Genomic DNA, 26422 nt, shown 5'->3' on the forward strand with positions numbered 1-26422 from the left:
AGAAATGAGGTTAGTTGCCATATCCACAAAGGCTCCTCAGGGAGCCACAAGCAGCACTCTGTAGAGTGTGACGCCTGCATGATCAAGGGCAATGTGCTTGTGTCCCGCCTCTTCCCATTATGGACAGTTTAGTCCTAAAGTCACTGTGTGGGTGTCACAGCACAACTAAGGAGAGGAGGACTTCTCAGCAGAGGGACAACTGGATGCAGAGACTGAGAGTCGACAAATGATAAACACTTCCATATAGGGGGTGTCCCAGTGTGGGGAACTGGCCCAAGCAGACAGACCAGTACCCCATGTGTGGGGGTGGCCCAGAGTGAGCAGTCACAGCCCGAGATGGGTGAGGATTCATTCAGGGGAGAGGGCAAAGGCAATGATGGGACACTGATCACATGCACGCAGAGTGACTGAATCACTGCATTAGGGATAATGAAATCCAGGATTCTCACCAAATCCTGGTGAGAAAGGAGTTAAAAGTATGGAAAGAAAGAAAACCAGAATGAACCCTGTGGTACAGAACCGGAATCTGGGGTCCAGGTGTGAATGTGTGGTATTCAATATACATATATAGATACAAAAATAACATAGATACAAATTTGTATATTATTTACATATGTATTCCCTGGCTCTATCCACTCAGAAGACCTGGGAGCAGTGACATCCCAAAAGCAATGAGCTCACCTATCGACCTGATCTGTCTTCTCAACACCATTCTCCTCTACAGACACCAGGACTCCTTGGGGAAATGGCCAATGCTAGGCTTGGGCCATGGGGAGTCAAGAAGATAGGGTGTCTTATTGTGCCAGAAAGCAAAGAAGTAGTCAGTGAATAATGGGCACACACCAGCAAATAAAGCTAGCCTAATAGGGCCAACTTGAGCATCAAAATTAGTAACAGTAACAGATTATATATAATCCATTGACAAAATTGGGAAACCATGAGTCCCACATAGATGTAAACGAAAAAAATAATTAAACATCTGATGAGAATAAAATATCCAAAGAGAAAAGGGATATTTTTTATTTTATTTTTTTTAAGATTTTATTTATTTATTTGAGAAAGAGAGAATGAGAGACAGAGAGCACGAGAGGGAAGAGGGTCAGAGGGAGAAGCAGACTCCCCGCTGAGCAGGGAGCCCGATGTGGGACTCGATCCCGGGACTCCAGGATCATGACCTGAGCCGAAGGCAGTCGCTTAACCAACTGAGCCACCCAGGCGCCCAGAGAAGGGATATTTAAATAGTTTCAAATATTCTCCCAAATACTTATTAGTTACAATGGATGTTCATAGTGGAAAAGTCTGGCAGCCACCACCTTAATCAAGTGATTGAAGTTAACACCACCAGTAATGGGACAAAGAGAAATTGCATGTCACCTGATGAATTAAGAATGAATTAAGAACACAGCAAGAATTAAGATCAAAGATGAGGGGCGCCTGGGTGGCTCAGTCGGTTAAACGGCTGCCTTCGGCTCAGGTCATGATCCCAGGGTCCTGGGATCGAGCCCCGTGTCGGGCTCCTGGCTCAGCGGGGAGCCTGCTTCTCCCTCTCCCTCTGCCTGCCTCTCTGCCCACTTGTGCTCTCTATCTCTCTGTCAAATAAATAAATAAAAATATTAAAAAAAACAAACAAAAAAAAAGATGAGCAACTTGAATCTACTGAGGAGATATGAGACAAATTCAAATTGAGGGATGTTCTACAAAAAAGTCTATAATCTTCAAAAGTGCCACAGTCCAAAAAACTCAGGGAGACTGAAGAAGTGTCAAAGAATCATGCTCACGGTCAACCGAGGATTGTCTCAGAGCAGAGGAGACAAGAAGAACATGTTTCAGCTAAATGTAGCCTGTGTTGTAGCATAAATGGGCGTGAAGATCAGGTGTAGTAATAACCAGGGTGAATTTCCCAAATGGACAGCCATGTTGGGATTGTTTAGTAGTGTCCCTGTTTGTAGGAAATAAACTCTCAAATGTTCAGGGTATGGGCAGTACCTGACTCTCACATGGATAAAAAAAAACGTCTTTGTACTACACTTCCAGCTGTTCACTAAGTGTGTGATTTGTTTCAAAAATTTAAAGAATGAAAACGAAGCAAATAAAAAATGTGTTCTAAGTTCTTAAGAACTACAATATCAGTCCACAATAGGCCATAAAAATTACTTATTCATATATGAAACTCTTCCATAAATGAAACAATTGAAGGGTACGGTACATGTTCATATAATTCACCAAAGGCTTTAAAAGGGAACAAAATGGGGAAATGGCCGTTTTAATGAAAGATGGTACACTAGTTTTCTATTATTACCATAACAAATTACCAGAACTTACTGGCTTAAACAGTTCTTTCAGTTCTGTAGGTCAGAAGTCCAACATGAGTGTGACTAGGCTAACGGCTAGATATCAGCAGGCTGCATCCTTTTTGGACCCTCTGGGGGAGAGAACCCATTTCCTTGCTCACCCAGGCTGTTCGAAGAATTAAGTTCTTTGGACGACCAAGGTCCTATTTCCTTGTGGGCTGTCAGCTGACAGCTGTTCCTACCTTCCAGAGGTCACCCACATTCCCTTTCCTCCATCTCTGTAGCCAACAATGGTGGATCAAGACCTTCTCACACTTCGAAAAATCTCTCCCACCTCTTCTCTGTCACATCTCTTTGACTGACTCTTCTGCCTCCTTTTCTGCTGTGAAGGGCCTGTGTAATTACATTAGCCCACCTAATAATCCAGAATAATTTCCATATTGTAATGTCAGTTGATTATCAACCTTAATTCCATCTGTACAGTCCCTTTTGCCATTGGGCTGGGGTCCCCAAGACCACCTTCAGGTTTGCTGATTCATTGGGTAAACTCCTAGGCCTCAGCATACAGTCATACGCAGCTATAATTACAGTGAAAGGACACGAAGAAAAATCAGCAAAGGGAAAAGGCACATGGGGTGAAGTCCAGAGGAAACCAGGTACAAGCTTCCAATGATCCCATGCCAATGGAGTTACACAGGACAAGCCTAATTCTTCTAGCAATGAGTTGTGACAACACATGTAAAGTGCTGTTTACTTCGGCGCCCGGGTTTTCACTAGGGTTGTCACATGGACAGTTCTGCCTGGCACATACCCACGTTTCAGGAAACAGGTTTCAGCAGAGACCACATTGTGCAGTTTAGGCACAGCAAGGCCTTTTGAAAGTAGGGAAGGGAGGGAGCCTTCCCAAAATCCAGGTTCCCAGGGGCCAGCTGAGGGCCACCTTGCAAGCAGCCCTTCCTAAGGACAGCAGTATCAGATGTGCTCTGTTAGCTCTTTCCAGCACAGCCGTGAAATATAACATATTCATAACTGTTAACACCAGGGAATGAAGATGACAAGAGCCAGAGCTCTTCAGCAAATTCTCAGCTATAATACAACTGCTCCCCACTCCTTACAGCTGCATATATTATTCCTGAGCAGACTTCTTAGTTTTCTCTTTTTTATGTTATGTTAATCACCACATATTACATCATTAGTTTTTGACGTAGTGTTCCATGATTCATTGTTTGCGTATAACACCCAGTGCTCCATGCAGTACGTGCCCTCTTTAATACCCATCACCAGGTTAACCCATCCCCCCAACACCCACCCCCTTCCCCTCTAGAACCCTCACTTTGTTTCTCAGAGTCCAAAGTCTCTCATTGTTCATCTCCCCATCTGATTCCCCCCCCCTTCATTCTTCCATTCCTGCTATCTTCTTCTTCCTTTTTTTTTTTTTTAAACATATAATGCATTATTTGTTTCAGAGGTACAGGTCTGTGATTCAACAGTATTACACAATTCACAGCGCTCACCATAGCACATACCCTCCCCAATGTCTATCACCCAGCCACCCCATCCCTCCCACCCCCCACCACTCCAGCAACCCTCAGTTTGTTTCCTGAGATTAAGAATTCCTCTTATCAGTGAGGTCATATGATACATGTCTTTCTCTGATTGACTTATTTCGCTCAGCATAACACCCTCCAGTTCCATCCACGTCTTTCCAAATGGCAAGATTTCATTCCTTTTGATGGCTGCATAATATTCCATTGTATATATATACCACTTCTTCTTTATCCATTCATCTGTCGATGGACAACGGGCTCGTTCCACAGTTTGGCTATTGTGGACATTGCTGCTATAAACATCGGGGTGCATGTACTCCTTTGGGTCCCTACATTTGTATCCTTGGGGTAAACACCCAGGAGTGCAATTGCTGGGTCATATGGTAGCCCTATTTTCAATTTTTTGAGGAACCTCCATACTGTTTTGAAGAGTGGTTGCACCAGCTTGCATTCCCACCAACAGTGTAGGAGGGCCCCCTTCTCCGCATCCCCGCCAACATCTGTCGTTTCCTGACTTATTAATTTTAGCCATTCTGACTGGTGTGAGGTGATATCTCATTGAGGTTTTGATTTGGACTTCCCTGATGCCGAGCGATGTTGAGAACTTTTTCATATGTCTGTTGGCCATTTGGATGCCTTCTTTGGAAAATGTCTGCTCATGTCTTCTGCCCATTTCTTGATTGGATCATTTGTTCTTTGGGTGTTGAGTTTAAGAAGTTCTTTATAGGTTTTGGATACTAGCCCTTTATCTGATATGTCATTTGCAAATACCTTCTCCCATTCTGTCAGCTGTCTTTTGGTTTTGTTGATGAAGTCCCAATAGTTCATTTTTGCCCTTGCTTCCCTTGCCTTTGGCGATGTTTCTAGGAAGAAGTTGCTGCAGCTGAGGTTGAAGAGGTTGCTGCCTGTGTTCTCCTTTAAGATTTTGATGGGACTCCTGTATCACATTTAGGTCTTTCAACCATTTTGAGTCTATTTTTGTGTGTGGTGTAAGGAAATGGTCCAGTTTCATTCTTCTGCATGTGGCTGTCCAATGGTCCCAACACCATTTGTTGAAGAGACTGTCTTTTTTCCATTGGACATTCTTTCCTGCTTTGTCGAAGATGAGTTGACCGTAGAGTTGAGGGTCCATTTCTGGGCTCTCTATTCTGTTTCATTGATCTATGTGTCTGTTTTTGTGCCACTACCATACTGCCTTGATGATGACAGCTTTGTAATAGAGCTTGAAGTCTGGAATTGTGATGCCGCCAGCTTTGCTTTTCTTTTTCAACAGTCCTCTGGCTGTTCGGGGTCTTTTCTGGTTCCATACAAATTTTAGGATTATTTATTCCATTTCTTTGAAAAAAGTGGATGGTATTTTGATGGGGACTGCATTAAATGTGTAGATTGCTGTAGGTAGCATTGACATCTTCACAATATTTGTTCTTCCAATCCATGAGCATGGAACGTTTTTCCATTTCTTTGTCTTCCTCAATTTCTTTCATGAGTATTTTATAGTTTTCTGAGTACAGATCCTTTGCCTCTTTGGTTAGATTTATTCCTAGGTACCTTACGGCTTAGGGTGCGATGGTAAATGGGATTGACTCCTTAATTTCTCTTTCTTCTGTCTTCTGTCTGTTGGTGTATAGGAATGCCACTGATTTCTGTGCATTGATTTTATATCCTGCCACTTGACTGAATTCCTGTATGAGTTCTAGCAGTTTTGGGGTGGAGTCTTCTGGGTTTTCCACATAAAGTATCATATCATCTGCAAACAGTGAGAGTTTGACTTCTTCTTTGCCGATTTGGATGCCTTTGATTTCTTTTTGTTGTCTGATTGCTGTGGCTAGGACTTCTAATACTATGTTGAATAGCAGTGGTGATAGTGGACATCCCTGCCGCATTCCTGACCTTAGGGGGAAAGCTCTCAGGTTTTCCCCATTGAGAATGATACTCGCTGTGGGTTTTCCATAGATGGCTTTTATGATACGAGGTATGTACCCTCTATCCCTATACTCTGAAGAGTTTTCATCAAGAAAGGATGCTGTACTTTGTCAAATGCTTTTTTTGCATCTACTGAGAGGATCATATGGTTCTTCTTCCTTTTATTAACGTATTGTATCACACTGATTGATTTGCGCATGCTGAACCAACCTTGAAGCCCAGGGATAAATCCCACTTGGTCGTGAATTATTCTGTTAATGTACTGTTGGATCCTGTTGGCTAGTATTTTGGCGAGAATTTTTGCATCCATGTTCATCAAGGATATTGGTCTGTAATTCTCCTTTTTAACGGGGTCTTTGTCTGGTTTTGGGATCAAGGTAATGGTGGCCTCATAAAACGAGTTTGGAAGTTCTCCTTCCATTTCTATTTTTTGGAACAGTTTCAGAAGAATAGGTATTAATTCTTCTTGAAATGTTTGGGAGAATTCTCCCGGGAAGCCATCTGGCCCTGGGCTTTTGTTTGTTGGGAGATTTTTGATGACTGCTTCAGTTTCCTTAGTGGTTATAGGTCTGTTCTGGTTTTCTATTTCTTCCTGGTTCAGTTTTGGTAGTTGATACATCCCTAGGAATGCATCCATTTCTTCCAGATTATCTAATTTGATGGCATAGAGTTGCTCATAATATGTTCTTATAATTGTATTTCTTTGATGTTGGTTGTGATCTCTCCTCGTTCATTCATGATTTTATTTATTTGGGACATTTCTCTTTTCTTTTTGATAAGTCTGGCCAGGGGTTTATCAATCTTGTTAATTCTTTCAAAGAACCAGCTCCTAGTTTCGTTGATCTGTTCTACTGTTCTTTTGGTTTTTAGTTCAGTGATCTTTATTATTTGTCTTCTCCTGCTGGGTTTAGACTTTATTTGCTGTTCTTTCTCCAGCTCCTTTAGGTATAGGGTTAGGTTGTGTATTTGAGACCTTTCCTGTTTCTTGAAGACGGCTTGAATTGCTATATACTCTCCTTTTAGGACTGCCTTTGCTGCATCCCAAAGATTTTGAATAGTTGTGTTTTCATTTTCATTGGTTTCCATGAATTTTTTAAGTTCTTCTTTAGTTTCCTGGTTGACCCCTTCATTCTTCAGTAGGATGCTCTTTAGCCTCCATGTATTTGAGTTCTTTCCGTTTTCCATCTTGTGATTGAGTTCTAGTTTCAAAGCATTGTGGTCTGAAAATAGGCAGGGAATGATCCCAATCTTTTGGTACCAGTTGAGACCTGATTTCTGACCTAGGATGTGATCAATTCTGGAGAATGTTCCATGGGCACTAGAGAAGAATGTGTATTCTGTTGCTTTGGGATGGAATGTTCTGAATATATCTGTGAAGTCCATTTGGTCCAGTGTGTCATTTAAAGTCTTTATTTCCTTGTTGATCTTTTGCTTAGATGATCTGTCCATTTCAGTGAGGGGGGTGATAAAGTCCCCCACTATTATTGTATTGTGGTCGATGTGTTTCTTTGCTTTTGTTATTAATTGGCTTATATAAGTGGCTGCTCCCATGTTAGGGACATAGATATTTACAATTGTTAGATCTTCTTATTGGATAGACCCTTTAAGTAGGATATAGTGTCCTTCCTCATCTCTTATTATAGTCTTTGGTTTAAAATCTAATTTGTCTGATATAAGGATTGCCACCCCAGCTTTCTTTTGATGTCCATTAGCATGGTAAATGGTTTTCCACCCCTTCACTTTCAATCTGGGGGTGTCTTTGGGTCTAAAATGAGTCTCTTGCAGACAGCATATCGATGGGTCTTGTTTTTTTATCCAGTCTGATAACCTGTGTCTTTTGATTGGGACATTTAGCCCATTTACATTCAGGGTAACTATTGAAAGATATGAATTTAGTGCCATTGTATTGCCTGTAAGGTGACTGTTACTGTATATTGTCTGTGTTCCTTTCTGGTCTATGTTGCTTTTAGGCTCTCTTTGCTTAGAGGACCCCTTTCAATATTTCTTGTAAGGCTGATTTTGTGTTTGCAAATTCCTTTAGTTTTTGTTTGTCCTGGAAGCTTTTTATCTCTCCTTCTATTTTCAATGACAGCCTAGGTGGATATAGTATTCTTGGCTGCGTATTTTTCTCATTTAGTGCTCTGAATATATCATGCCAGTCCTTTCTGGCCTGCCAGGTCCCTGGGGATAGGTCTGTTCCCAGTCTAATGTTTCTACCATTGTAGGTTACATATCTCTTCTCCCGAGCTGCTTTCAGGATTTTTCTTTGTCTCTGAAACTTGTAAGTTTTACTATTAGATGTCGGGGTGTTGACCTATTTTTATTGATTTTGAGAGGGGTTCTCTGTGCTTCCTGGATTTTGATGCCTGTTTCCTTCCCCAAATTAGGGAAGTTCTCTGCTATAATTTACTCCAATATACCTTCTGCCCCTCTCTCTCTTTCCTCTTCTTCTGGGATCCCAATTATTCTGATATTGTTTCGTCTTATGGTATCGCTTATCTCTCGAATTCTGCCCTCATGATCCAGTAGTTGTTTAGCTCTTTTTCTCAGCTTCTTTATTTTCCATCATTTGGTCTTCTATATCACTGATTCTCTCTTCCGCCTCATTTATCCTAGCAGTTAGAGCCTCCATTTTTTATTGCACCTCATTAATAGCCTTTTTGATTTCAACTGGGTTAGATTTTAGTTCTTTTATTTCTCCAGAAAGTGTTTCTCTAATGTCTTCCATGCTTTTTTCAAGCCCAGCTAGTATCTTTAAAATCATTATTCTGAACTCTGGTTCTGACATCTTACTAATGTCCGGATTGAGTAGGTCCCTGGGAGTCGGTACTGCCTCTTGTTCTTTTTGTTGAGGTGATTTTTTTCCGTCTTGTCATTTTGTCCAGAGGAGAACAGATGAATGAGAGAACAAAATGCTAACAAGGTAACAATGACCCCAGAAAAATATACACTAAACAAATCAGAAGAGACCTGAATGAAACCAGGGGAAAAGAAAGGGAAAGATTTTGGGCATATTTTGGTCTGTTAGAAGAAAGTGTCTCCCAAAATTTTAAAGAAAGGAAAACTTATATATGTACAAAAATAAGGGTAAATATGATGAAGGGATGGAATATGACTGTAAAGATGGAAATTATAAAAGATTTTATAAAAGGAATTGATAAGAAGTTGGTCGAAAAAAGAAAGAAGAGGATTTAAAAAAAAAGAAAAGGGAGAGAATGTAATCTGGCAGGAGACTAGAACAAAGCCATACACTAGAGATTTAGGGTGTATTTTGGTGTGTTAGAAGAAACTGTATCCCAAAATTTTAAAGGGAGAACAACTTATATACATATACAAAAATAAGGTTAACTACTATGAAGGGATAGAATATGAGTCTAAAAATGAGAAATAAAAAGGGATTAATAAGATGTTGGTTGAAAAAGGGAAAAAGAAAAATGCAAAAAAAAAAAAGACAGTTTAAAAAAAAATTAAGTTTGAAAGACTAAAGAATCATGGTAAAAAAGCCATGAATTCTATGTGCAGTATTCCCCTGGCGCTGGAGTTCTGCTGTTCTCATTGATCGGTAAACTTGGTCTTGGCTGGCTGTTCTCGCTGATCTTCTGGGGGAGGTGCCATCCTAGCGATTCTGAAATGTCTTTGCCTGAGGCGGAATTGCACTGTCCTTGCCAGTCCAGGCTAGGTAATCTGCTTGGGTTTGCTCTCGGGAGCTTTTGTTCCCTGCAAGCTTTCCGTACAGCTTTGGAGGACGAGAGTGAAAATGGCGGCCTCCCGATCTCCGCCCCAGAGAAGCCAAGAACTCGGGGCCCACTCCTCAGTGCGCCCCCAGAGAAAAGCAGTCAATCACTCCTGTCTCCCCGGTCTCCAGCCACACTCCATGCTCACCCAGCCTGTGACCAAGCGTTTCTACCTCTGGCACCCAACTCGGTGTGGAGTCTCCAAACCCAGCAGATCCCTGCGGTGCGCTCCTGCGCCACTCCTCCTGGGGGAGGAAGGGGCGTCTCCCTGGATCTGCCGCTTGTTGGGTCCCTGCTGGAGGAGCAGTGGCCCGACTGTGCCGCGGATCACGGTTTATGGCAACCCCAAGCTGAGAGCCCACTCCTCGGCTCCATCTCTGCAGCCGGCTTCCCCGCTCTGATACCTGGGAGCTCTGCCGCACTCAGGCACCCCCAGTCTACCTGTGACCCCGAGGGTCCTGAGACCACACTGTCCTGCGAGGGTTCCACCCCCCGTTTAGCCACTGGAGCGATGTCCCTCAGCGGAGCCGACTTCTAAAAGTTCTGATTTTGTGCTCCGCTGCTCTATCACTTGCCATAAGCGGCCGATGGAGGCCCCCTCCCCCGCCGTCTATCCTCCAGAATATCGCCTCAGATTCACTTCTCCGCACATCCTACCTTCCAGAAAGTGGTCACTTTTCTGTTCAGAGAGTTGATGCACTCTCTCTTGTTGAGTTTGTAGGTGTTCAGAATGGTTTGATCCCTATCTAGCTGAATTCCTGGGACCAGACGAAATTTAGATCTCCTACTCCTCTGCCATCTTGCTCCTCCCCCAGGCCTCTTAGATTTTAAAGGCCTCTGTGTTGTGACACTGGGCCTCCCACCTACCATCCTCAGTGCAGCACACACAGTGCAGGGAGCCAGTGGCAATAGCAATGACTTTCTTCCCCTGCAGCCCTTGGACCTGCCGAGGTCTTCTAACATGGTCATCGGATCCATGGCCCAGCCTGTGATAGTCACCTTTGCCCCTGCACAAAAGGAGATAGAGAAGCATGAGTGCAAGGCCCTATCATTTACCACCCTGCCCCACCCTCCTGGCTTAAGCACCATACTTCAGGACACATATCACAGCCTGCTATAGAAGTTACATGTCAATCTATGAGATGTCAGTTAATATAACTTCACATTAGTAAACCGGTTTTGGTGATAGTAAACAAACAGAATCTTACATACCAAGTATAAACAGCACGAGATTTGGGAAGGGCGATAGAAAACTGGGATCCACATTCTACATACCAAGTATAAACAGCACCAGATTTGGTAAGGGCGACAGAAAACTGGGATCCACATTCTACTTTAATCACTCCAAGGCCTGTAAGAGAATCAATCTAAAAGGGAAAAAGGTTCAATTAGACTGAATCAAGGTTTTTGCTGACTGCTGCAACCACACAGAGACTGAACTAAATCTAATAAGGAACTCTGAAAATCCTTACTCAGGTCAAATATTTCATACAACTTAAAATCCAACTCCACTTAACCAGGTAAGTGTTCTCAGGAGGAGCAGGAATGCCTGGCTTTGAAGGCACACGTGGTGACACTCAGCCATGGGCCCATGCTACTGCACAATGAGACCCAGCATGTGTCACTAAAAATGGACATGTCACAGTTGAAGGTCTCAGAATCCACTCTCCCAATTCCATTTCTCTTTGTGGTGTTCCGGCCCCACTCGCCAGTAAGCCCTGTACTTCTCCTCTGCCCTCCAGCCCTCTCAGATCCCACAGGCCCACAGGAGAGGAACAGCAAGCAATGGGGAGGAGGATTGGCCAAGAGGACCAGGGCTCTGGCCTTTAGACATGACCTAGCCATCTATCCAGGTTAATTAAATTAAATACGACCTTAGTCAGGCCAGTATTGGAACTCACCTCCACCCCTGAACACTTGGGGGGGGGTCCAGGCCCTTCACAGCCAATACCCAGAGGTCTCACTAGGGCTCACTAACCTAGTCATCACCTTTTCTCACCCAGCAAGCTATGCTCCTATTATCCGTGACTATTCTCAGACTTAAGTTCTCATATTTGATTTTAAATTTAAATTAATTAAAACAATCAATTCTCTCAGTTCTCCCCTCACCTTCACTTCTGTCATAATCACATCAGTAATGACCTCCATCCCCTCAATGTCCAACATCCTAATCCCTGAAGGTTCAAAGCCTGTGTCTAAGCTTTCCTAAGCATAATAAAGTTCAAAACAGACAGTTTTTTCATAAATCTGGAAACCCTAAGTAACCTGTAACATGGTTAAAATACCGTACACCTGCAAGAGAAAAGGAACAAGAGATGATAAGACTGAGGAGGAAGCCCTGAGCTTCTGGTTTTCCAGCAGTGCCCACCAGGGCACAGGGGTGCCTCCAGGCACATCTCCACCAGGCTTTGGCTGCAGGCAGCACCAGCCAAAACCACTCTCTGCAGTGATGGAAATGTGCTGTGTCCACAATGCCCAAATGGAAGCCACCAGACACATGCAGCTACTAAGCACATGAAATGCAGCCAGTGTGAGCGGGGAAGTGAATTTTAACTTTATCTACTCTTAATTGAGTTAAACTTAAACTTAAATAGCCATGTGTGGCCAACAGCTATTGTACCGGGCAGCACAGCTCTGGGAACAAAAGCTATGCAGTTCTAGCCTAGGCTCTTGTCCCATCTGAGGGGGCCTCTGGAAGAATGCTGCTGCCCAGGGCTGCCTGTGCCCCATGGGCGTCTCTATTCTGCACACACAGACCCAGATTCCTAATAAGACTGGACACCAGGCAGAGGACAGTTTCTAGTTTTCGTTCACAGCACACACACTCCCAAATCCACAGCAAAGCACCTCAACTAAACGGCCGGGTCGGGTTTATGCACACTGCAGGCAGCAGAGCACTCAGCACGTGGTCTGAACACATCGATGAGCTTAATCTCTGCCAACTGCCCATCCACAAGGGCAAGACAGTCTCACAAAGTTAAAAAGCTGCTCAGAATCATGCAGGTCACATGGAGAAAAGCAATCTGACCCCCAACCCAGGCCCGTAGCCTCTTAGCTTGTCACAGGATGCCCATTTAAAACAGCCTCTGGCTAAGCCAGATGCAACCCTTTCAGTACTATGACATTCATAGCTATAGAACTCTATAAATTGAAAAGACTGTGAACAATCTGTTATCCTTTTCCTCAAACAGGTCTACATACTACATAAAACCACAGGTCTTGCTAAATTACATAAATTTCCCAAGACAGCACAAATAGCACTTAAAATATCTCAATACCTTTGGGCCTTTCCCTCACTTTTTACTCAATTACCCATTATATTTTCTGCAAAGAAGGTAAGATGAGGTAAAATACTCCTGAAAAGCACACAGAGGGGGAGGTGGCAGCAAGCCTCTGTGCTCCTGGGAGGGCCCAGGGGGCTCTAAGAGCTCCAGAAAGACCTGGAACGTTCCCATCCCAGGATCGTTGGGAAAGGTGTTCTTCTCCCACTGCGCAGACACAAATACCTTCATGGGTACTTTACAGCCATCACTGCCTCCTCGGCCAAGCTTGCCGTAGTCCCCGTCCCCCCAGGACCAGACAGTATCATCATCAGTGAGGCAGAGGGTCTGGGCATCTCCACTGCCACAGGCGACATCAACCACGCGGTGGCCCTGCAGCGCCTCCACCTTCAGAGAAAAGGAACCAAGGTTATCTGACTGCAGTAGAAAGGAAGTCTACCTAAGGAAAGGCTTTATTTTTCTTAATTTTTTAAAAAGATTTATTTATGGGCACCTGGGTAGCTCAGCCAGTTAAGCATCTGCCTTCGGCTCAGGTCATGATCCTTCAGCCCCACATCGGGCTCCCTTCTCAGCGGGGAGCCTACTTTTCCCTCTCCCGTTGCCCCTGCTTGTGTGAGTGTGCTTGCTCTCTCTCTCTCTGTCAAATAAATAAATATTTTTTTAAAAAGATTTATTTATTTATTTGAATGAGAGAGACAGAGAAAGGAGGCGCCCGCTCAAGAGTGGGGGGAGGGGCAGAGGGAGAGAGAGAATCTCAAGCAGACTCCCCATTGAGTACGGAGCCTGATGCGGGGCTCAATCTCCCAACCCTGAGATCATGAACTGAACAGAAATCAAGAGTCAGACACTTAACCGAATGAGCCACCCAGGCACCCCAGGAAAGGCTTTAGAGTACTATGATGCTCCGTGTGTGTGGGGGGGGGGGGGGAGGGGGCTGTTTTAAGCCTTTGCAAAGAACGTGAAATTTTAATAATCCTGTAAGATAAGACAGAAACACCTTCATCTGTTTGAACCAAATAAATCTAAACTATAGGAGGCAGGAATCAGTGTCCCCAATGAGCCAGTCCTACCACACCAGGAAGTCTTATTTACTGCCTCACCCAAAATACAGTGGGCCTTCTAGAAGCCAAAGCATTTAGCTAGATGCCAAGTAATATTAATATATAAATATATATATAATATAAAGTATAAATAAAAGGGTATTTCAAATACTATCCTGTTTAAATGACCCACTGAATACAAACCTACTTGTAAATAATGAGGCTAAGGCCATCAACTCTAAAACAAAAGAAACTGGAAAAGGAAATACTTTTGGCTTTTAAAAATCATAATGGCATAATGACAATGGCATAATGACAATAGCAAGCTGCCTCCCCTACCACCTTCAACAGTGAGGGTCTGAAGAGCTGCCCCAGGCCTCTGAGCCCCTTTTCAAGGTGTCTTCTCACCAGCTTTGGCTTTAACTGGTCCTCACTGTCGCTGTGTCCCAGGCGGCCATACCGGCCTTTGCCCCAAGTGTAGAGATCCCCTGCTGCGGTGACGCAGGCACTGTGGGCTCCACCAGCAGCAACGTCAACCACTTCAATTCCTCTCAGAGACTCAATGACTCGAGGGCGGTCACATGGACTGCAAAAAGGTCACCAAAGATAACGGAAATAGTTTTATTCTTAAATATTTTAAAAGTATTAAATACTAGGCTTTTGGTTTGCTGTTCACTTGTTTAATGTATGCCTCTCAAATCAATTGTTAATTAAGAAGAATCATTCAGACCTGAACTCAAAATTTCACAATTTCCTAAATGTCTCCTTTTATAGCAGCTGCCCTAATGCCAGAGAGCAGGGACTTTCAGTCTAAATCAGAGGCCAGGAGACTAGTGCCCAAATGCAGGCCAATCTGGCCCATGGTCTGTTTTTGAAAGGCCAATTAGCCTAGAATGAATTTTATATTTTTAAAGGGCTGTTAAAAAAAAAAAAAAAACTGAAAAGAAGCAATATACAACAGACTGTCTGTGGCTGGCCTAAAATATTTATTACTACCTGGCTCTTTACCAAAACAAGTTGCCCACCCTTGCTATAAATCAACATTTCATTTAAGGATTTTTATCATTTGAATGTCAACTAACCTACAATGTGGCAAGCACTGATAGCAAACTTGTTTGTTTTCTTATTATTGAGTTTTGAAAGCTCTTTATAATAACCTTGAATATAAGACCTTAGCCAGATGTCTGATTACAAATGCTTTCTTGGTCTGTAGCATGTCTTTTCAATCTAACTTTCGAAAACCTGAAGTTCACATTTTTATGAAGTCCAATTTATCCTATTTTTCTTCACTGGATCATGTTTTTGGAGTTCTATCTAAAAATCCTCGTCTTACCTAAGTCACAAAGGTTTTCTCTCATGTTTTCTTCTAGAAGTTTTTGGATTTAGGTTTTACATTTATAACTACCAATCATTTTGAGTTAATTCTGGATATGGTGCAAGAAGTTCGCTGCTTGCTATATGGCAATCCAATTGTTCAAGACCATTTGTTGAAAAGGCTCTGTTCTCCAATTAAATGTCTGCATTTTTGTAAACTGTGCATTGGAAGTTCTAAGGGAGAAATCAAGCTTCATTTTTTTCACAGTCATTATTCAGTATTTGTGATACATTTTTAGACTCTATTCTGTTCCCCTGATATATTTCTCTCTTTTTACGACAATACTATACTGTCTTGATTACTATAGCTTTAAAGTGAGGCTTGAAGTATTGTCAGTCCTCCAACTTTGGTCCTTATTTTCAAAGTTGTTTTGATTATTCTAGGTACTCTGTATTTCCATATGAATTTTACAATCAGCTTGTCAATTTCTACAGACATTTTAATTGGGAAGGGGTAGAACCTATACATTAATTGGACAAAAACTGACAAAACAATATTGAGTCTTCTAATCCACAAACACAGAGCATACTCTCCTCCATGATTTTAGGTCTTTTAAAATTTCCCCCACCAATATTTTATAGTTTTCTGCCTATAAGTCGTCCAGGGTTTTTTTTTTCCCTTGGTCAAATTTGTCCCTTACTATTTCAATTCTGGGGGGAGGGTAATATAAATGGTATTTTTTAAACTTCAAATTCTGATTACATTTGCATATGTATAAAGACACACAATTGCCTTTTATTTACTGATCTATCCTGCAACCCTGCTAATCTCATTTATTAATTCTAGTAGCTTTTTTGTAGATACCACGGATTTTCTATATAAACAATTATACTACATGTAAATAGCTTTATTCTCTTTCCAATCTGAATGCCTTTTATTTCTTTACACTGCTATACTGTACTTGCTAATCTTGAAGTATAATACTGAATCTTGACAGCACATGTCCTTGTCTTGTTCCTGAAATTAGGGGAGGTTCAGTCTGTCACTAGTAAGTATTGTATTGGCTCTACGTGTAACAGAGATGCTCTTCATCAACTTACAGAAGTTCTCTTTTATTTCTAGATTGGTGAAAGTTGTTTGTCAGAAACAGATGTTGAAGTTTGTCAAATGCTTTTCCTTCCTTCATCTACAAGATGATCATATGGTTTTTCTTTTTTACTTGATTCATTTTCCAATGTTAAAAACCAATTCTGCAATTTCTGACCTAAAACTCACTTGGTCATGGTGTATTATCCTTTTATATTGTCAGATTTGATTTTCTAAAATGTTAAGAATTTTTACATCTACTTTCATGAAGGATATTGGTCTGTATTTCCCTATTAATTGTCTGAGTCTGGTTTTGGTATAAGACTAAAGCTGTACACAAAAGAGAGTTGGGGAGAATTCCCTCCTCAATTTTCTAAAATAGTTTGTTAAGAATTGGTATTATCTGTTACTTATACATGTGGCAGAAATCATATCACCTGTTTCTGGAGATTTCTTTGTGGGAAATTCAATTACTTAAATAGACACAAAGCTATCTGAGTCACCTATTTCTTCTTGAGTGAGCTTTCAAGAGTGTGTGTCCTTTGAGGAATTTGTCCATTTCATCTAAAAAGTTGCATTTGTTGGCATAAAGATGTTCATTATATTTCATTTTTTAATAGCTGTATATCCGCAGTGATGAAACTCCCTCATTCCTGATATTGCTATAATTTGTATAATCTTTTTTTTCTTGATCAGTCTAGAGGGAGGTTTTTATACTGACTTTCTCAAAAAACTTTTGTTTTCTTTGATTTTTCTCTCTTGTTCTATTTTCTATTTCATGGATTCTCACTCTGATCTTCCTTATTTCCTTTATTCTGTTTATTCTGTGTTGCATTTGTCCTTCTTATTCTAGTGTCTTAAGGTAGAAACCAAAGTCATTAAAAACCATGTTTCTTTTATAATTAAAAAAAAAGGCATTTCACGCTATAAATCTCCTAAGTACTGCCTTTGCTGGATCACATAAATTTTTATATTCTGTTTACATTTTCACTCAGGTCAAAGTCATTTCTAATTTCCTTCTGATTCCCTCTTTGACCAGTTATTTTAAAAGGTTTTATTTACCTTCCAGGTATTTGGAAGATTTCCCAGAGATTTTATTGTTATTGGTTTCTAATTAATTCCATTAGGGTCAGAGAATATACTTTATATGGCTTGAGTACTCTTGATGTATGTGATTTGTTTCTGGCCCAAATTATGGTCTATATTGGTAGTTGTTCCATATGTAGTTGAAAAGACAGTGCTTTTGCTAAATCGAGTGTTCATACTATAAATGGCTACTTGATGAAGCTGGTTGACTGAGTTAAGTCTTCTGACAGATTTTCTATCTACATGTTTTATCAGTTATTGAAGGAAGGGCATTAAAATCTCCAACTGTAACTGTGGATTTGTCTATTTCTCCCTGCAACTCTATCATTTTGTTTAATTTCATGTATTCAGAAGGTCTATCATTAGTTGTGTAAACATTTAGGATTATTATGTCCCCTTGATGACTGACCACTTCATCATTACTAATTGACCCTTTTTATCCCTCTCAATATTCTTTGCTGTGAAATCTACTTTGTATGATATTAATACAAGCATACCAACTTTGTTTTGATTAGTGTTAACATGGTATACATTTTTCCATCTTTTTACTTTTAATCTATTTGTCTAGTACTGAAAATTAGTTTTAAAAATATGTTTGATCTTGCTTTTATATCCATTCTGACAACCTCTGACTTTAACTGGAATGCTTAAACCATTTCTCTTTGATGTTATTGTTAATATATTTTGGCTTATATCTACATCTTGCTATCTTTTTCCTATTTGTCCCATCTGTTTACTCTATTTTTTCTTCTTTAGAGTATGTTTTACAATTTCACTTTAACTTCTTTGTTGGTTTATCAAGTAAAGCTTTTTGTTGCATTATATTAATGTTTGGTTTAGGGTGTGTAGAATACCTCTCCATTACAGTTTAATCTGAAGTCATATACTACATCATGTATAGTATAAGAACATCACAATGGCATACTTCTATTTCCTACCCCCAAGCCTCTGTGTTGCTGCTGCCTTCCCTTATATTACTGCTACATATTTTACTTCTATGTATCTCAATTCATCTTTATTATATCCTTGAAATATTCAATTATCTCTTGAAAATATTGATACAATAAGGAAAAAGTCATGATATTAATTAACCCATGTAGCAATTTCCTCATTCATTCGTATAGAATCCTAATTCCATCTGATATAACTTTCCTTCTATTTGCAGTAATTCCTTTAACATTTTTGTTGTGCAGGTCTGCAGGTGTTGAATTCTCTCAGCTTTTGTATGTCTGAATGAGTCGACTTCAATTTTATTCTTGAAAAAATATTTTCATAGAGTAAACAAATTCTAGGTTGACAGTTATTTTTACTTTCAGTACCTCTACTGTCTTCTAGCTTGCATTGTTTTCTGTAAGGAATTTGTTGTCATCCTTTATCTTTTTTCCTGTATATATATATTTTTCCCTCTAGCTGCTTTTATGATTTTTTTTTTCTCTTTATCAACAGTATTGAGCAATTTGATTATGATGTGCCTTGTTAAGTTTCCTTCATGTTCCTTTTGCTTGAAGTTCTTTGATCTTCTTGAATCTGTGAGTTTATAGTTTTCATCAAATTTGGACATTTTTCAGCCATTATGTCTCAAAATCCCCCCATCCTCCTCTGGTGACTCCAAATTATTCATATAATAGGCCACCTGAAGCTGTGTATCCACAATTCACTGATGCTATGTTAATTTTATGTATGTGTGTTTCATTTCTGTGTTTCAGTTTCTATTGTTAGGTCATCAAGTTCATTGATCTTTTCTTCTGCAATGTTTAATCTGTATTAAACACTGTATATAGGGACGCCTGGGTGGCTCAGTCGGTTAAAGCGGCTGCCTTCCACTCAGGTCATGATCCCAGGGTCCTGGGATCGAGTCCCACATTGGGCTCTCCGCTTGGCGGGGAGCCTGTTTCTCCCTCTGCCTGCCGTTCCCCTGCTTGTATGTTCCCTCTCTCTCTCTCTCTCAATCTGACAAATAAATAAATAAAATCTTTAAAAAAAAAAACCACTGTATATACATATACATTAATCTGTATTAAACAGATTATACATTAATCTGTATTAAACATGCACTGTACTTTCCATTTCAGACATATTTCTCATCATTAGGACTTTGATTAAACCATTTAAATATCTTTCAGTCTCTAACATGTTCAAGTTTTCCCTCAAGTTTCTTAAAGATCTAGGCATGTGGTTAAAATACTGTTTTAATATTCTTATCTAGTAATTCTATCACTGATATCATTTCTGGGTCAGTTTTAATTGATTTTTCTCCTTATATGGGCTGTATTTTCCTGCTCTTTTGTGTGTCTGATAATTTTTTTATAGCTTTGAGATATAACTGACATATAAAATTATATAAATTCAAGGTGTATGATGATTTGATACATGTATACATTACAAAATGATTACCACAGTAAGTTTAGTTAACAAATCCATTACCTAATAATTTTTTTGTGTGGTGAGAACATTTAAGATCTACTCTTTCTTAACAACTTTCAAGGATACAATAAAATGTATTGTTAACTATAGTCACTATGCTGTACATTAAATCCCCAGAACTTATTCACCTTGTAAGTGGAAGTTAGTACACTCTGTCAACATCTCCAAATCTCCAACCCTGAGCCCAGGGCAACTACCAATCTACTCTATTTCTATGAGTACAGCTTTTTTAGATTTCACATATAAGTGAGATCATAGTGTTTTGTCTTTCTCTGGTTCATTTCACTTAGGATAATGTCCTCAAGGTTCATCCAAGTTATCACAAATACCAGGATTTCTTTTTTTATGGCTGAATAATATTCACACACACACACACACACACACACACACACACACACACACCCCACCCCACATTTTTTTTTATTCATTCATGTACTGACGAACACTTAGGTTGTTTCCATGTCTTGGCTATTGTAAACAATGCCACACTGAACATGGGAGTGCAGATCCTTTTAAGACAATGATTTTATTTCCTTCAGATATATACCCAGAAGAGGGATTGCTGGATCAGATGGTAGTTCTTTTTTTTTTTTTTTTTACCTTTTTCTGTATTTTTCTATAGTGGCTGCAACGATTTATATTCCCACCAACAGTGTACAAAGTTTCCCTTTTCTCCACATCCTCACCAGCACTTCCTATTTCTTTTCTTTTTAATAACAGCCGTTCTAACAGATGTGAGGTAATATCTCATTGTGGGTTTGATTTGCATTTCCCTGATGATTAGTGATGTTGAGAAACTTTTCATGTACCTATGAGTCATATGTATGTATTCTTTGGAAAAAATGTCTTTTCAGGTCCTTTGCCCATTTGTTAATCAGGTTATTTTTTGCTATTGAGTTATATGAGTTCCTTACACATTTTCTCCATTAATTCCTTACCAGTTATAGGTTTGCAAATATTTTCTCTTATTCTACAGATTGCCTTTTCATTTTGTTGATTGTTTCTTTTGTTGTTTGATGCAGTCCTACTTGTTTATTTTTGCTTTGGGGGCTTACACTTTCAGTGTCATAGCCAAAAAATCATTGCAAACACCAATGTCAAGGAGCTTTTTACCTATGTTTTCTTCTAGGAGTTTTATAGCTTCGGGTCTTACATTTACATTTAAGTTTTTAATCCATTTTGAGTTCATTTTTGAAAGTGGTGTACACCAGGGATCCAATTTCATTCTTTTGCATTTGAATATACAATTTTCCCAACACTATTTATTAAAGAGACACATGCCTGATAATTTCTGATGGGATATAGAACACTGTAAAGTTAATCTTGCTGAATGCTTGATATGTTTGTATTCATAAAGATATTCTTGAGTTTATGGTTCCTTGTAAATACTATAATCCCTTCAGGTCTTGCTTTTAAGCTTTATTGGCAGGATCAGAGCAACACAATCTATGTTTAATTTTTTTCCCCACTTTTGTGCAACATCATTCTTAGTCCTCTAACCAATGCCCTGGGAATTATGAGGTTTTGGAAGCAAGGTCTATCATCTGCCCTCTGTGAGCTCTACGGACCATTCCTTCTAATCCTTTTGGGTGGTTTGTTCCTTGGCCTCTCAGTTATTCTCCTCATACGCAAGTGACTGTTTCAGTATTCACCTCTGCAGATCACTGTGTATATCTTTACTGCTTCTTATCCAATATCTTTAGGGCTGCGATTTTATATATTTAGTCTGGTGCTCTAAGTTATTTGTAATGAAGGTCCTTGTACTCCAACTGGGCAGGTAGTTCCCATCAATTTTTAAAAACTAGAGGGTCTGGTTGCTTTGTTTAAAAAATACTGTCATTTGTGTGTCCCCTTCCATTTCCTCTGTATTTACAGCTTTAGTATCACATATGTTACCAAAGTGCCTACTGTGATTCAGTGAATTACTCAGAATCAGAGGAAGGAAACTTGGGGAGAAGGGCAAAGAGAAGCTCAACATACTTAGTACTTAAAAGTCAAAAGTTCAGAATTGAATTTCCCCTCAAATAGGAGGTTCATGTAGGCAAGGCCACACATTGGAACACGAACTTATTTCTGCCAAATGAGTCATTAACATTTAACTTGAGTAGATTATTATAAACATTGTTCTGAAAAACAAAGTGCTAATACATTACACAAGAATTCAAACAAACAAGAAAAGGAAAGGATAACATCGAAAATGTTGTTTTCATATAATACCTTCTGTTGCCATGCCCCAACTTTCCATCTTCTGCCTCACCCCAAGAGTAAACTTCTCCTTCTGAAGAGAGGGCAAGACAGTGTTTTCCTCCTGAGTTCACAGCTACTTTCTTAATAAACACGTGCTGAATGGATTCAAGTAATGTTGGGGTAGATACCGACTCTGTCCCTCCAATTCCTAGTCTGCCACCTGCACCATATCCAGTGGCATACAGCTAAGACAAGAAAAATATAAATATCAGGTTTTTATCTAAATTTATCCCTATATTTTAGTAATCAACCAGCTCAATCAGTGCTCTAGACATTTTTACCACAGAGAAATGAAATTAAAAATTAAAAATCACAGGAATGTTTATAACATTTTTTGTGCTTTATTAAAACTCTAAAAATGAAAGAAATAATTATGACTATTAGAAATCCCAAATTTTTGAAAAGAAGATCTCTTCCCTGGAACAAATCCCTGATGATAACACTCATAGAAAAACTTAAATATATTTAGTATTTCAGCAAGGCAGCATATAAATCACACAGTAGAATACACTATTTTTCTTTCATTCTCGGTGGGAAATTATTTCAGGACACAAGGTTTATCTTTTTTTTTTTTTTTTTAAACAGACTGCCTTTTCCAAATGCATATCAAACATCCCTCCTATAAAAACTTAAATGTTGTTTCATACTGTTTCAAATGCATTGCTGCACTGACACAAGAGTAAGGAAACCTCAAGGACTAAAACAGGAAATGAAACCAAGAACTCGGGTTGATAGATGAGCCCTAAAGCCAGTGTCCCCTGGGAAGGTTTTGAGAATCTTTAGCACACAGGGTGTCAGGGGTAAAGTGCCAAAGCCTAAAAGGAGACTAGAAAGGTGAGGCTCCAGTGGGCCAACTGTGAACGAGAACTAAGAAGAAAACAACAAAGCAAGTTCCCTTTCTCAATCTTAGCACTGAATTAGATGGGGGAAATCTCTCCTGAGAATTCATCACCACAAAAGCTTGTCATTAGATTGGTTTTCAGCCTGAATTTATGCTACATTTGGCGTAAATTCCTTAAAGAATTTAATTTACAATGTCTTAGACTGGTAGTACCCCAGGGTTATAAATTCTCTTTTGACGAGTGATTTCAAACTAAGCCTTAAAGAATTTCTACATAAAATCTTCCAAGGAAAATGGTCAGCTCATAGTTGAAAGAAGATACCATCAGTGAGAGTCAGCAGAACCACAGTCCAATATTAAGTTTAGAGAAATAAAGCTGGAAGGTATCCCCCAAGGAATAAGAAAGTGCAAAATTACCCAAAGCAGGACTTCCAGGAATTAAAAAGATAGTAACTGAAATAAAAAACCCACATATATTTAACAGCAGATCATAAACAGGTGAAGAAGAGATTACAGAACGAGAAGATGGGTCTGAAGATATTCTCTAGCATACAGCACAGAAACACAAAGAAAAGAAGAAACATGAAAGAAGGTGTTAGAGATACAAAAGACAGACCCTTTGACTCAAACATCAATCAGAACTCACAGTTTCAGGTAGAGATCGCACAGAGAATATGAGAGAAGCAACACTGGGAAAAAAAAGTCTAAGAATTTACCAGAGTTACTGAAAATTCACTTCTCAAGAGCCAGAAAGCCCCCCTCTCCCATCCCTTATCACCTGGCAAAAACATAGTAAAATAAAAAAGGCAGAAAAAATAAAAATAAAAATATATCCTAGCAAAACTGTAGCTCACTAAAGAAAGATATTAAAAGCGGCCACAGAGAAAAGATTCATTACCTTCATTTGGGTAAAAATTAGTCTGACCGCTGACATCTCATTAGCAACAATGAAGGCCAAAAACCAGAAAAATTTAGCTTTTAACAGGAAGACTGAAAATAAGTCAACTGAAAATTTTATACTCTAGAACAGGGGTTAGCAAATTATGGCCCATGAGCCAAATCAGGTCCTACCATCTACTTTTGTAAATAAAGTTTTATTGGAACACAGACACATACATTCATTTACATATTGTTCACAGGCTGCTTATTGCAACAGAGACCATATGACCCATGTAGCTAAAAATACTACTGTGACCTTTACAGAAAATGTCTGCAACGCTTACTTTAGAAAAAGGACAAAATAAAGACATATTCAAGTAAACAAAAACAATCTGAGGATTAACCAACAAAAGACCCTCACTAAAGAAAACCGAAAATACATGCTTAAAGTAGAAGAAAAATGATTAAAGATGTAAGGTCTGAGACATAAGAAACAATGTGACAAAGATGTATACCACGTTGGGTAAATCTGGAAAAAAAACTTGGGTCTATATATAACAACAACAAAAATAATAACGCCTATCATTCCCTAATGGGTTTGCGCCAAAACACAGGATAACAAAAGATCAGTATTTGTATTATTTGGGAGGAGGACAGAAATACTAATTCACTTCAGATTTTACTAATGCATGTTAAAATAACCAGGAAACAACTAAAAGACACAGAATTCTCCAGAGAAGAGAAAGAGAAGGATATACTTCAACTCTTCTTAATGAGACTAGCACAATCTTGATACTCTTGGCAGGCAACTTCTGATGTGGTTCCCAGGGTCCCTGATTCCCACCCTGTGTAATCCCTTCTCCTTGAACATGGGCTACACCTAGTGACTCAATTCTAATGGACAGAACATGGCAACAGGAATGGACTGTCACTTTTGGATTAGGTCACATAAGACTGTGACTTGGAAAGAAAAAAAGAAGAAGAAGAATATAGCAGGAGGGGAAGAATGAAGGGGGGGAAATCGGAGGGGGAGAAGAACCATGAGAGACGATGGACTCTGAAAAACAAACTGAGGGTTCTAGAGGGGAGGGGGGTGGGAGGATGGGTTAGCCTGGTGATGGGTATTGAGGAGGGCACGTTCTGCATGGAGCACTGGGTGTTATGCACAAACAATGAATCATGGAACACTATATCTAAAACTAATGATGTAATGTATGGGGATTAACATAACAATAAAAAAATTAAAAAAAAAAAAAAGACTGTGACTTGGTCTTGCTATCACTCTCTCTTGCCCCATCCCCCTTGCTTGTTCTGATGAAGCCAGCTGCACACGTGAGGTGGCAAAGAACTGAAGACAGCCTCGACCAACCACTCATGAGGAACTGAATCCTCAGTACAGCCTTGAGGCAACTGCAGCCTGGTGAGAGATCCTGGGAGGGAGGATCAAGCTAAGTCACCTCCAGAGTCCTGCCCCAGAGAAACTGCAAGTTAATAAATGTGTATTTAAGTTAATTGTTGTAAGTTAAACAGATAAATAATAGAGTATCAAAACCAAACAAGGAGTGTATAAGACAGGAACATTATAATGATCGCATTCATGATCTTGGAGCTCCCAAAAATCCCAAACAAGATATTCACAAACACAAACCAAAAAATAAAACAAATCTTGACCAAGTTGGGTTTCTCCAAAGAATGCAAGGGGTTTACTATAAGAAAACCAATTAATCCAATTCACTACATGAATCCACTAAAGGAGAATACATAAATAGAAATGGTTTTTTAAATGTAGAAGGAGAAAGAAATTTCCTTAATCTCATACAAAGCATCCACCAAAATCTCATAGTAAGTGTGTGAAATATTCAATCAGCGTTTGCTTTGCAGCCTGGATTAAGACAAGAACAAGCCCACGACTACCAACCCTGCTCAATATTATACCACAACTCCTACCCAGCACAATGAGCTTCCTTTCCTCCACACAAAAGGAAAAAAAATAAAAGAGAAATGAACTGAAAAGGAACAAAATTTACAGATGACTCTCTATAAAGACGATACAAGAAATCCTGACATATAGGATATGAAAAAAGTAGAAGGTCACCAGACATAAAGTCAATATATAAATATCAACCATTTCATCATACTAACAGCAATTAATTTTTTAAAAGAGCATTACAATAGCTAACAAAAAAGGAGTACTCTAAGGTATTATTGATATGCAAACAGTACACTTTTTTATGTATGCTGTATTTCAAAATAAAAACTACGAAGTTATAGAACACATTGAAGATCATACAGAAATATTTAGAATGGTGACTGCCTCCAGCACACCATGAGTACTATTAACCTTGAGATAATGTTTCAATATAGAATCCTTATACATACCGTGGACCCAACGATGCACTCTAGCCATAGCAGTCTCTTAGTTTTAATGTCAGTATGACACAGAAAATGTACCCTTACCTTTCCATCAGCTGTCACTGCAAAGAGAGTCTGTTCTCCTCCAATTAGCTGCACAGGCCTGAGAGTTGCAAGGGCTTCACATGGAGTGGGAACTTTAACTTTTGCACCTTCGATGCCCCCAAGCTGTCCCCTGTGATTATGCCCCCATCCATAAATTGTTCCGCTGCCACCAGCAGAAAGAGTCCAGTCATCTGGTCGCCTACAACAAACATTAAGTGAACAACTGACGTGGGAAAGAAGTGCACATGAAACACCTTTCTCCAGTATACAA

The 26422-nt window shown here is 39.7% G+C and overlaps 1 protein-coding gene across 7 annotated transcripts in view; it reads right to left on the reverse strand.

Moving 5' to 3' along the window:
* The window catches only part of HERC2 (HECT and RLD domain containing E3 ubiquitin protein ligase 2), a 245212-nt gene that overhangs the window by 14838 nt on the left and 203952 nt on the right, over nucleotides 1–26422 (reverse strand). For all 7 annotated transcript variants that reach the window (XR_013450354.1, XM_078079011.1, XM_078079010.1 and 4 more), the window contains exons 78-83: nucleotides 26152–26350; nucleotides 21945–22159; nucleotides 14225–14402; nucleotides 13002–13163; nucleotides 10771–10862; nucleotides 10363–10502 (exon numbers count right to left, since the gene is read on the reverse strand). Coding sequence is in view for 6 of the 7 variants with exons in the window: in XM_078079011.1 (XP_077935137.1) it covers nucleotides 10363–10502; nucleotides 10771–10862; nucleotides 13002–13163; nucleotides 14225–14402; nucleotides 21945–22159; nucleotides 26152–26350 (986 nt within the window). In the remaining variant the exon portion in view is untranslated. The remainder of the gene's footprint in view (nucleotides 1–10362; nucleotides 10503–10770; nucleotides 10863–13001; nucleotides 13164–14224; nucleotides 14403–21944; nucleotides 22160–26151; nucleotides 26351–26422) is intronic.

The sequence above is a fragment of the Halichoerus grypus genome, chromosome 8, assembly GCF_964656455.1.
Source record: "Halichoerus grypus chromosome 8, mHalGry1.hap1.1, whole genome shotgun sequence".
NCBI lineage: Eukaryota > Metazoa > Chordata > Mammalia > Carnivora > Phocidae > Halichoerus > Halichoerus grypus.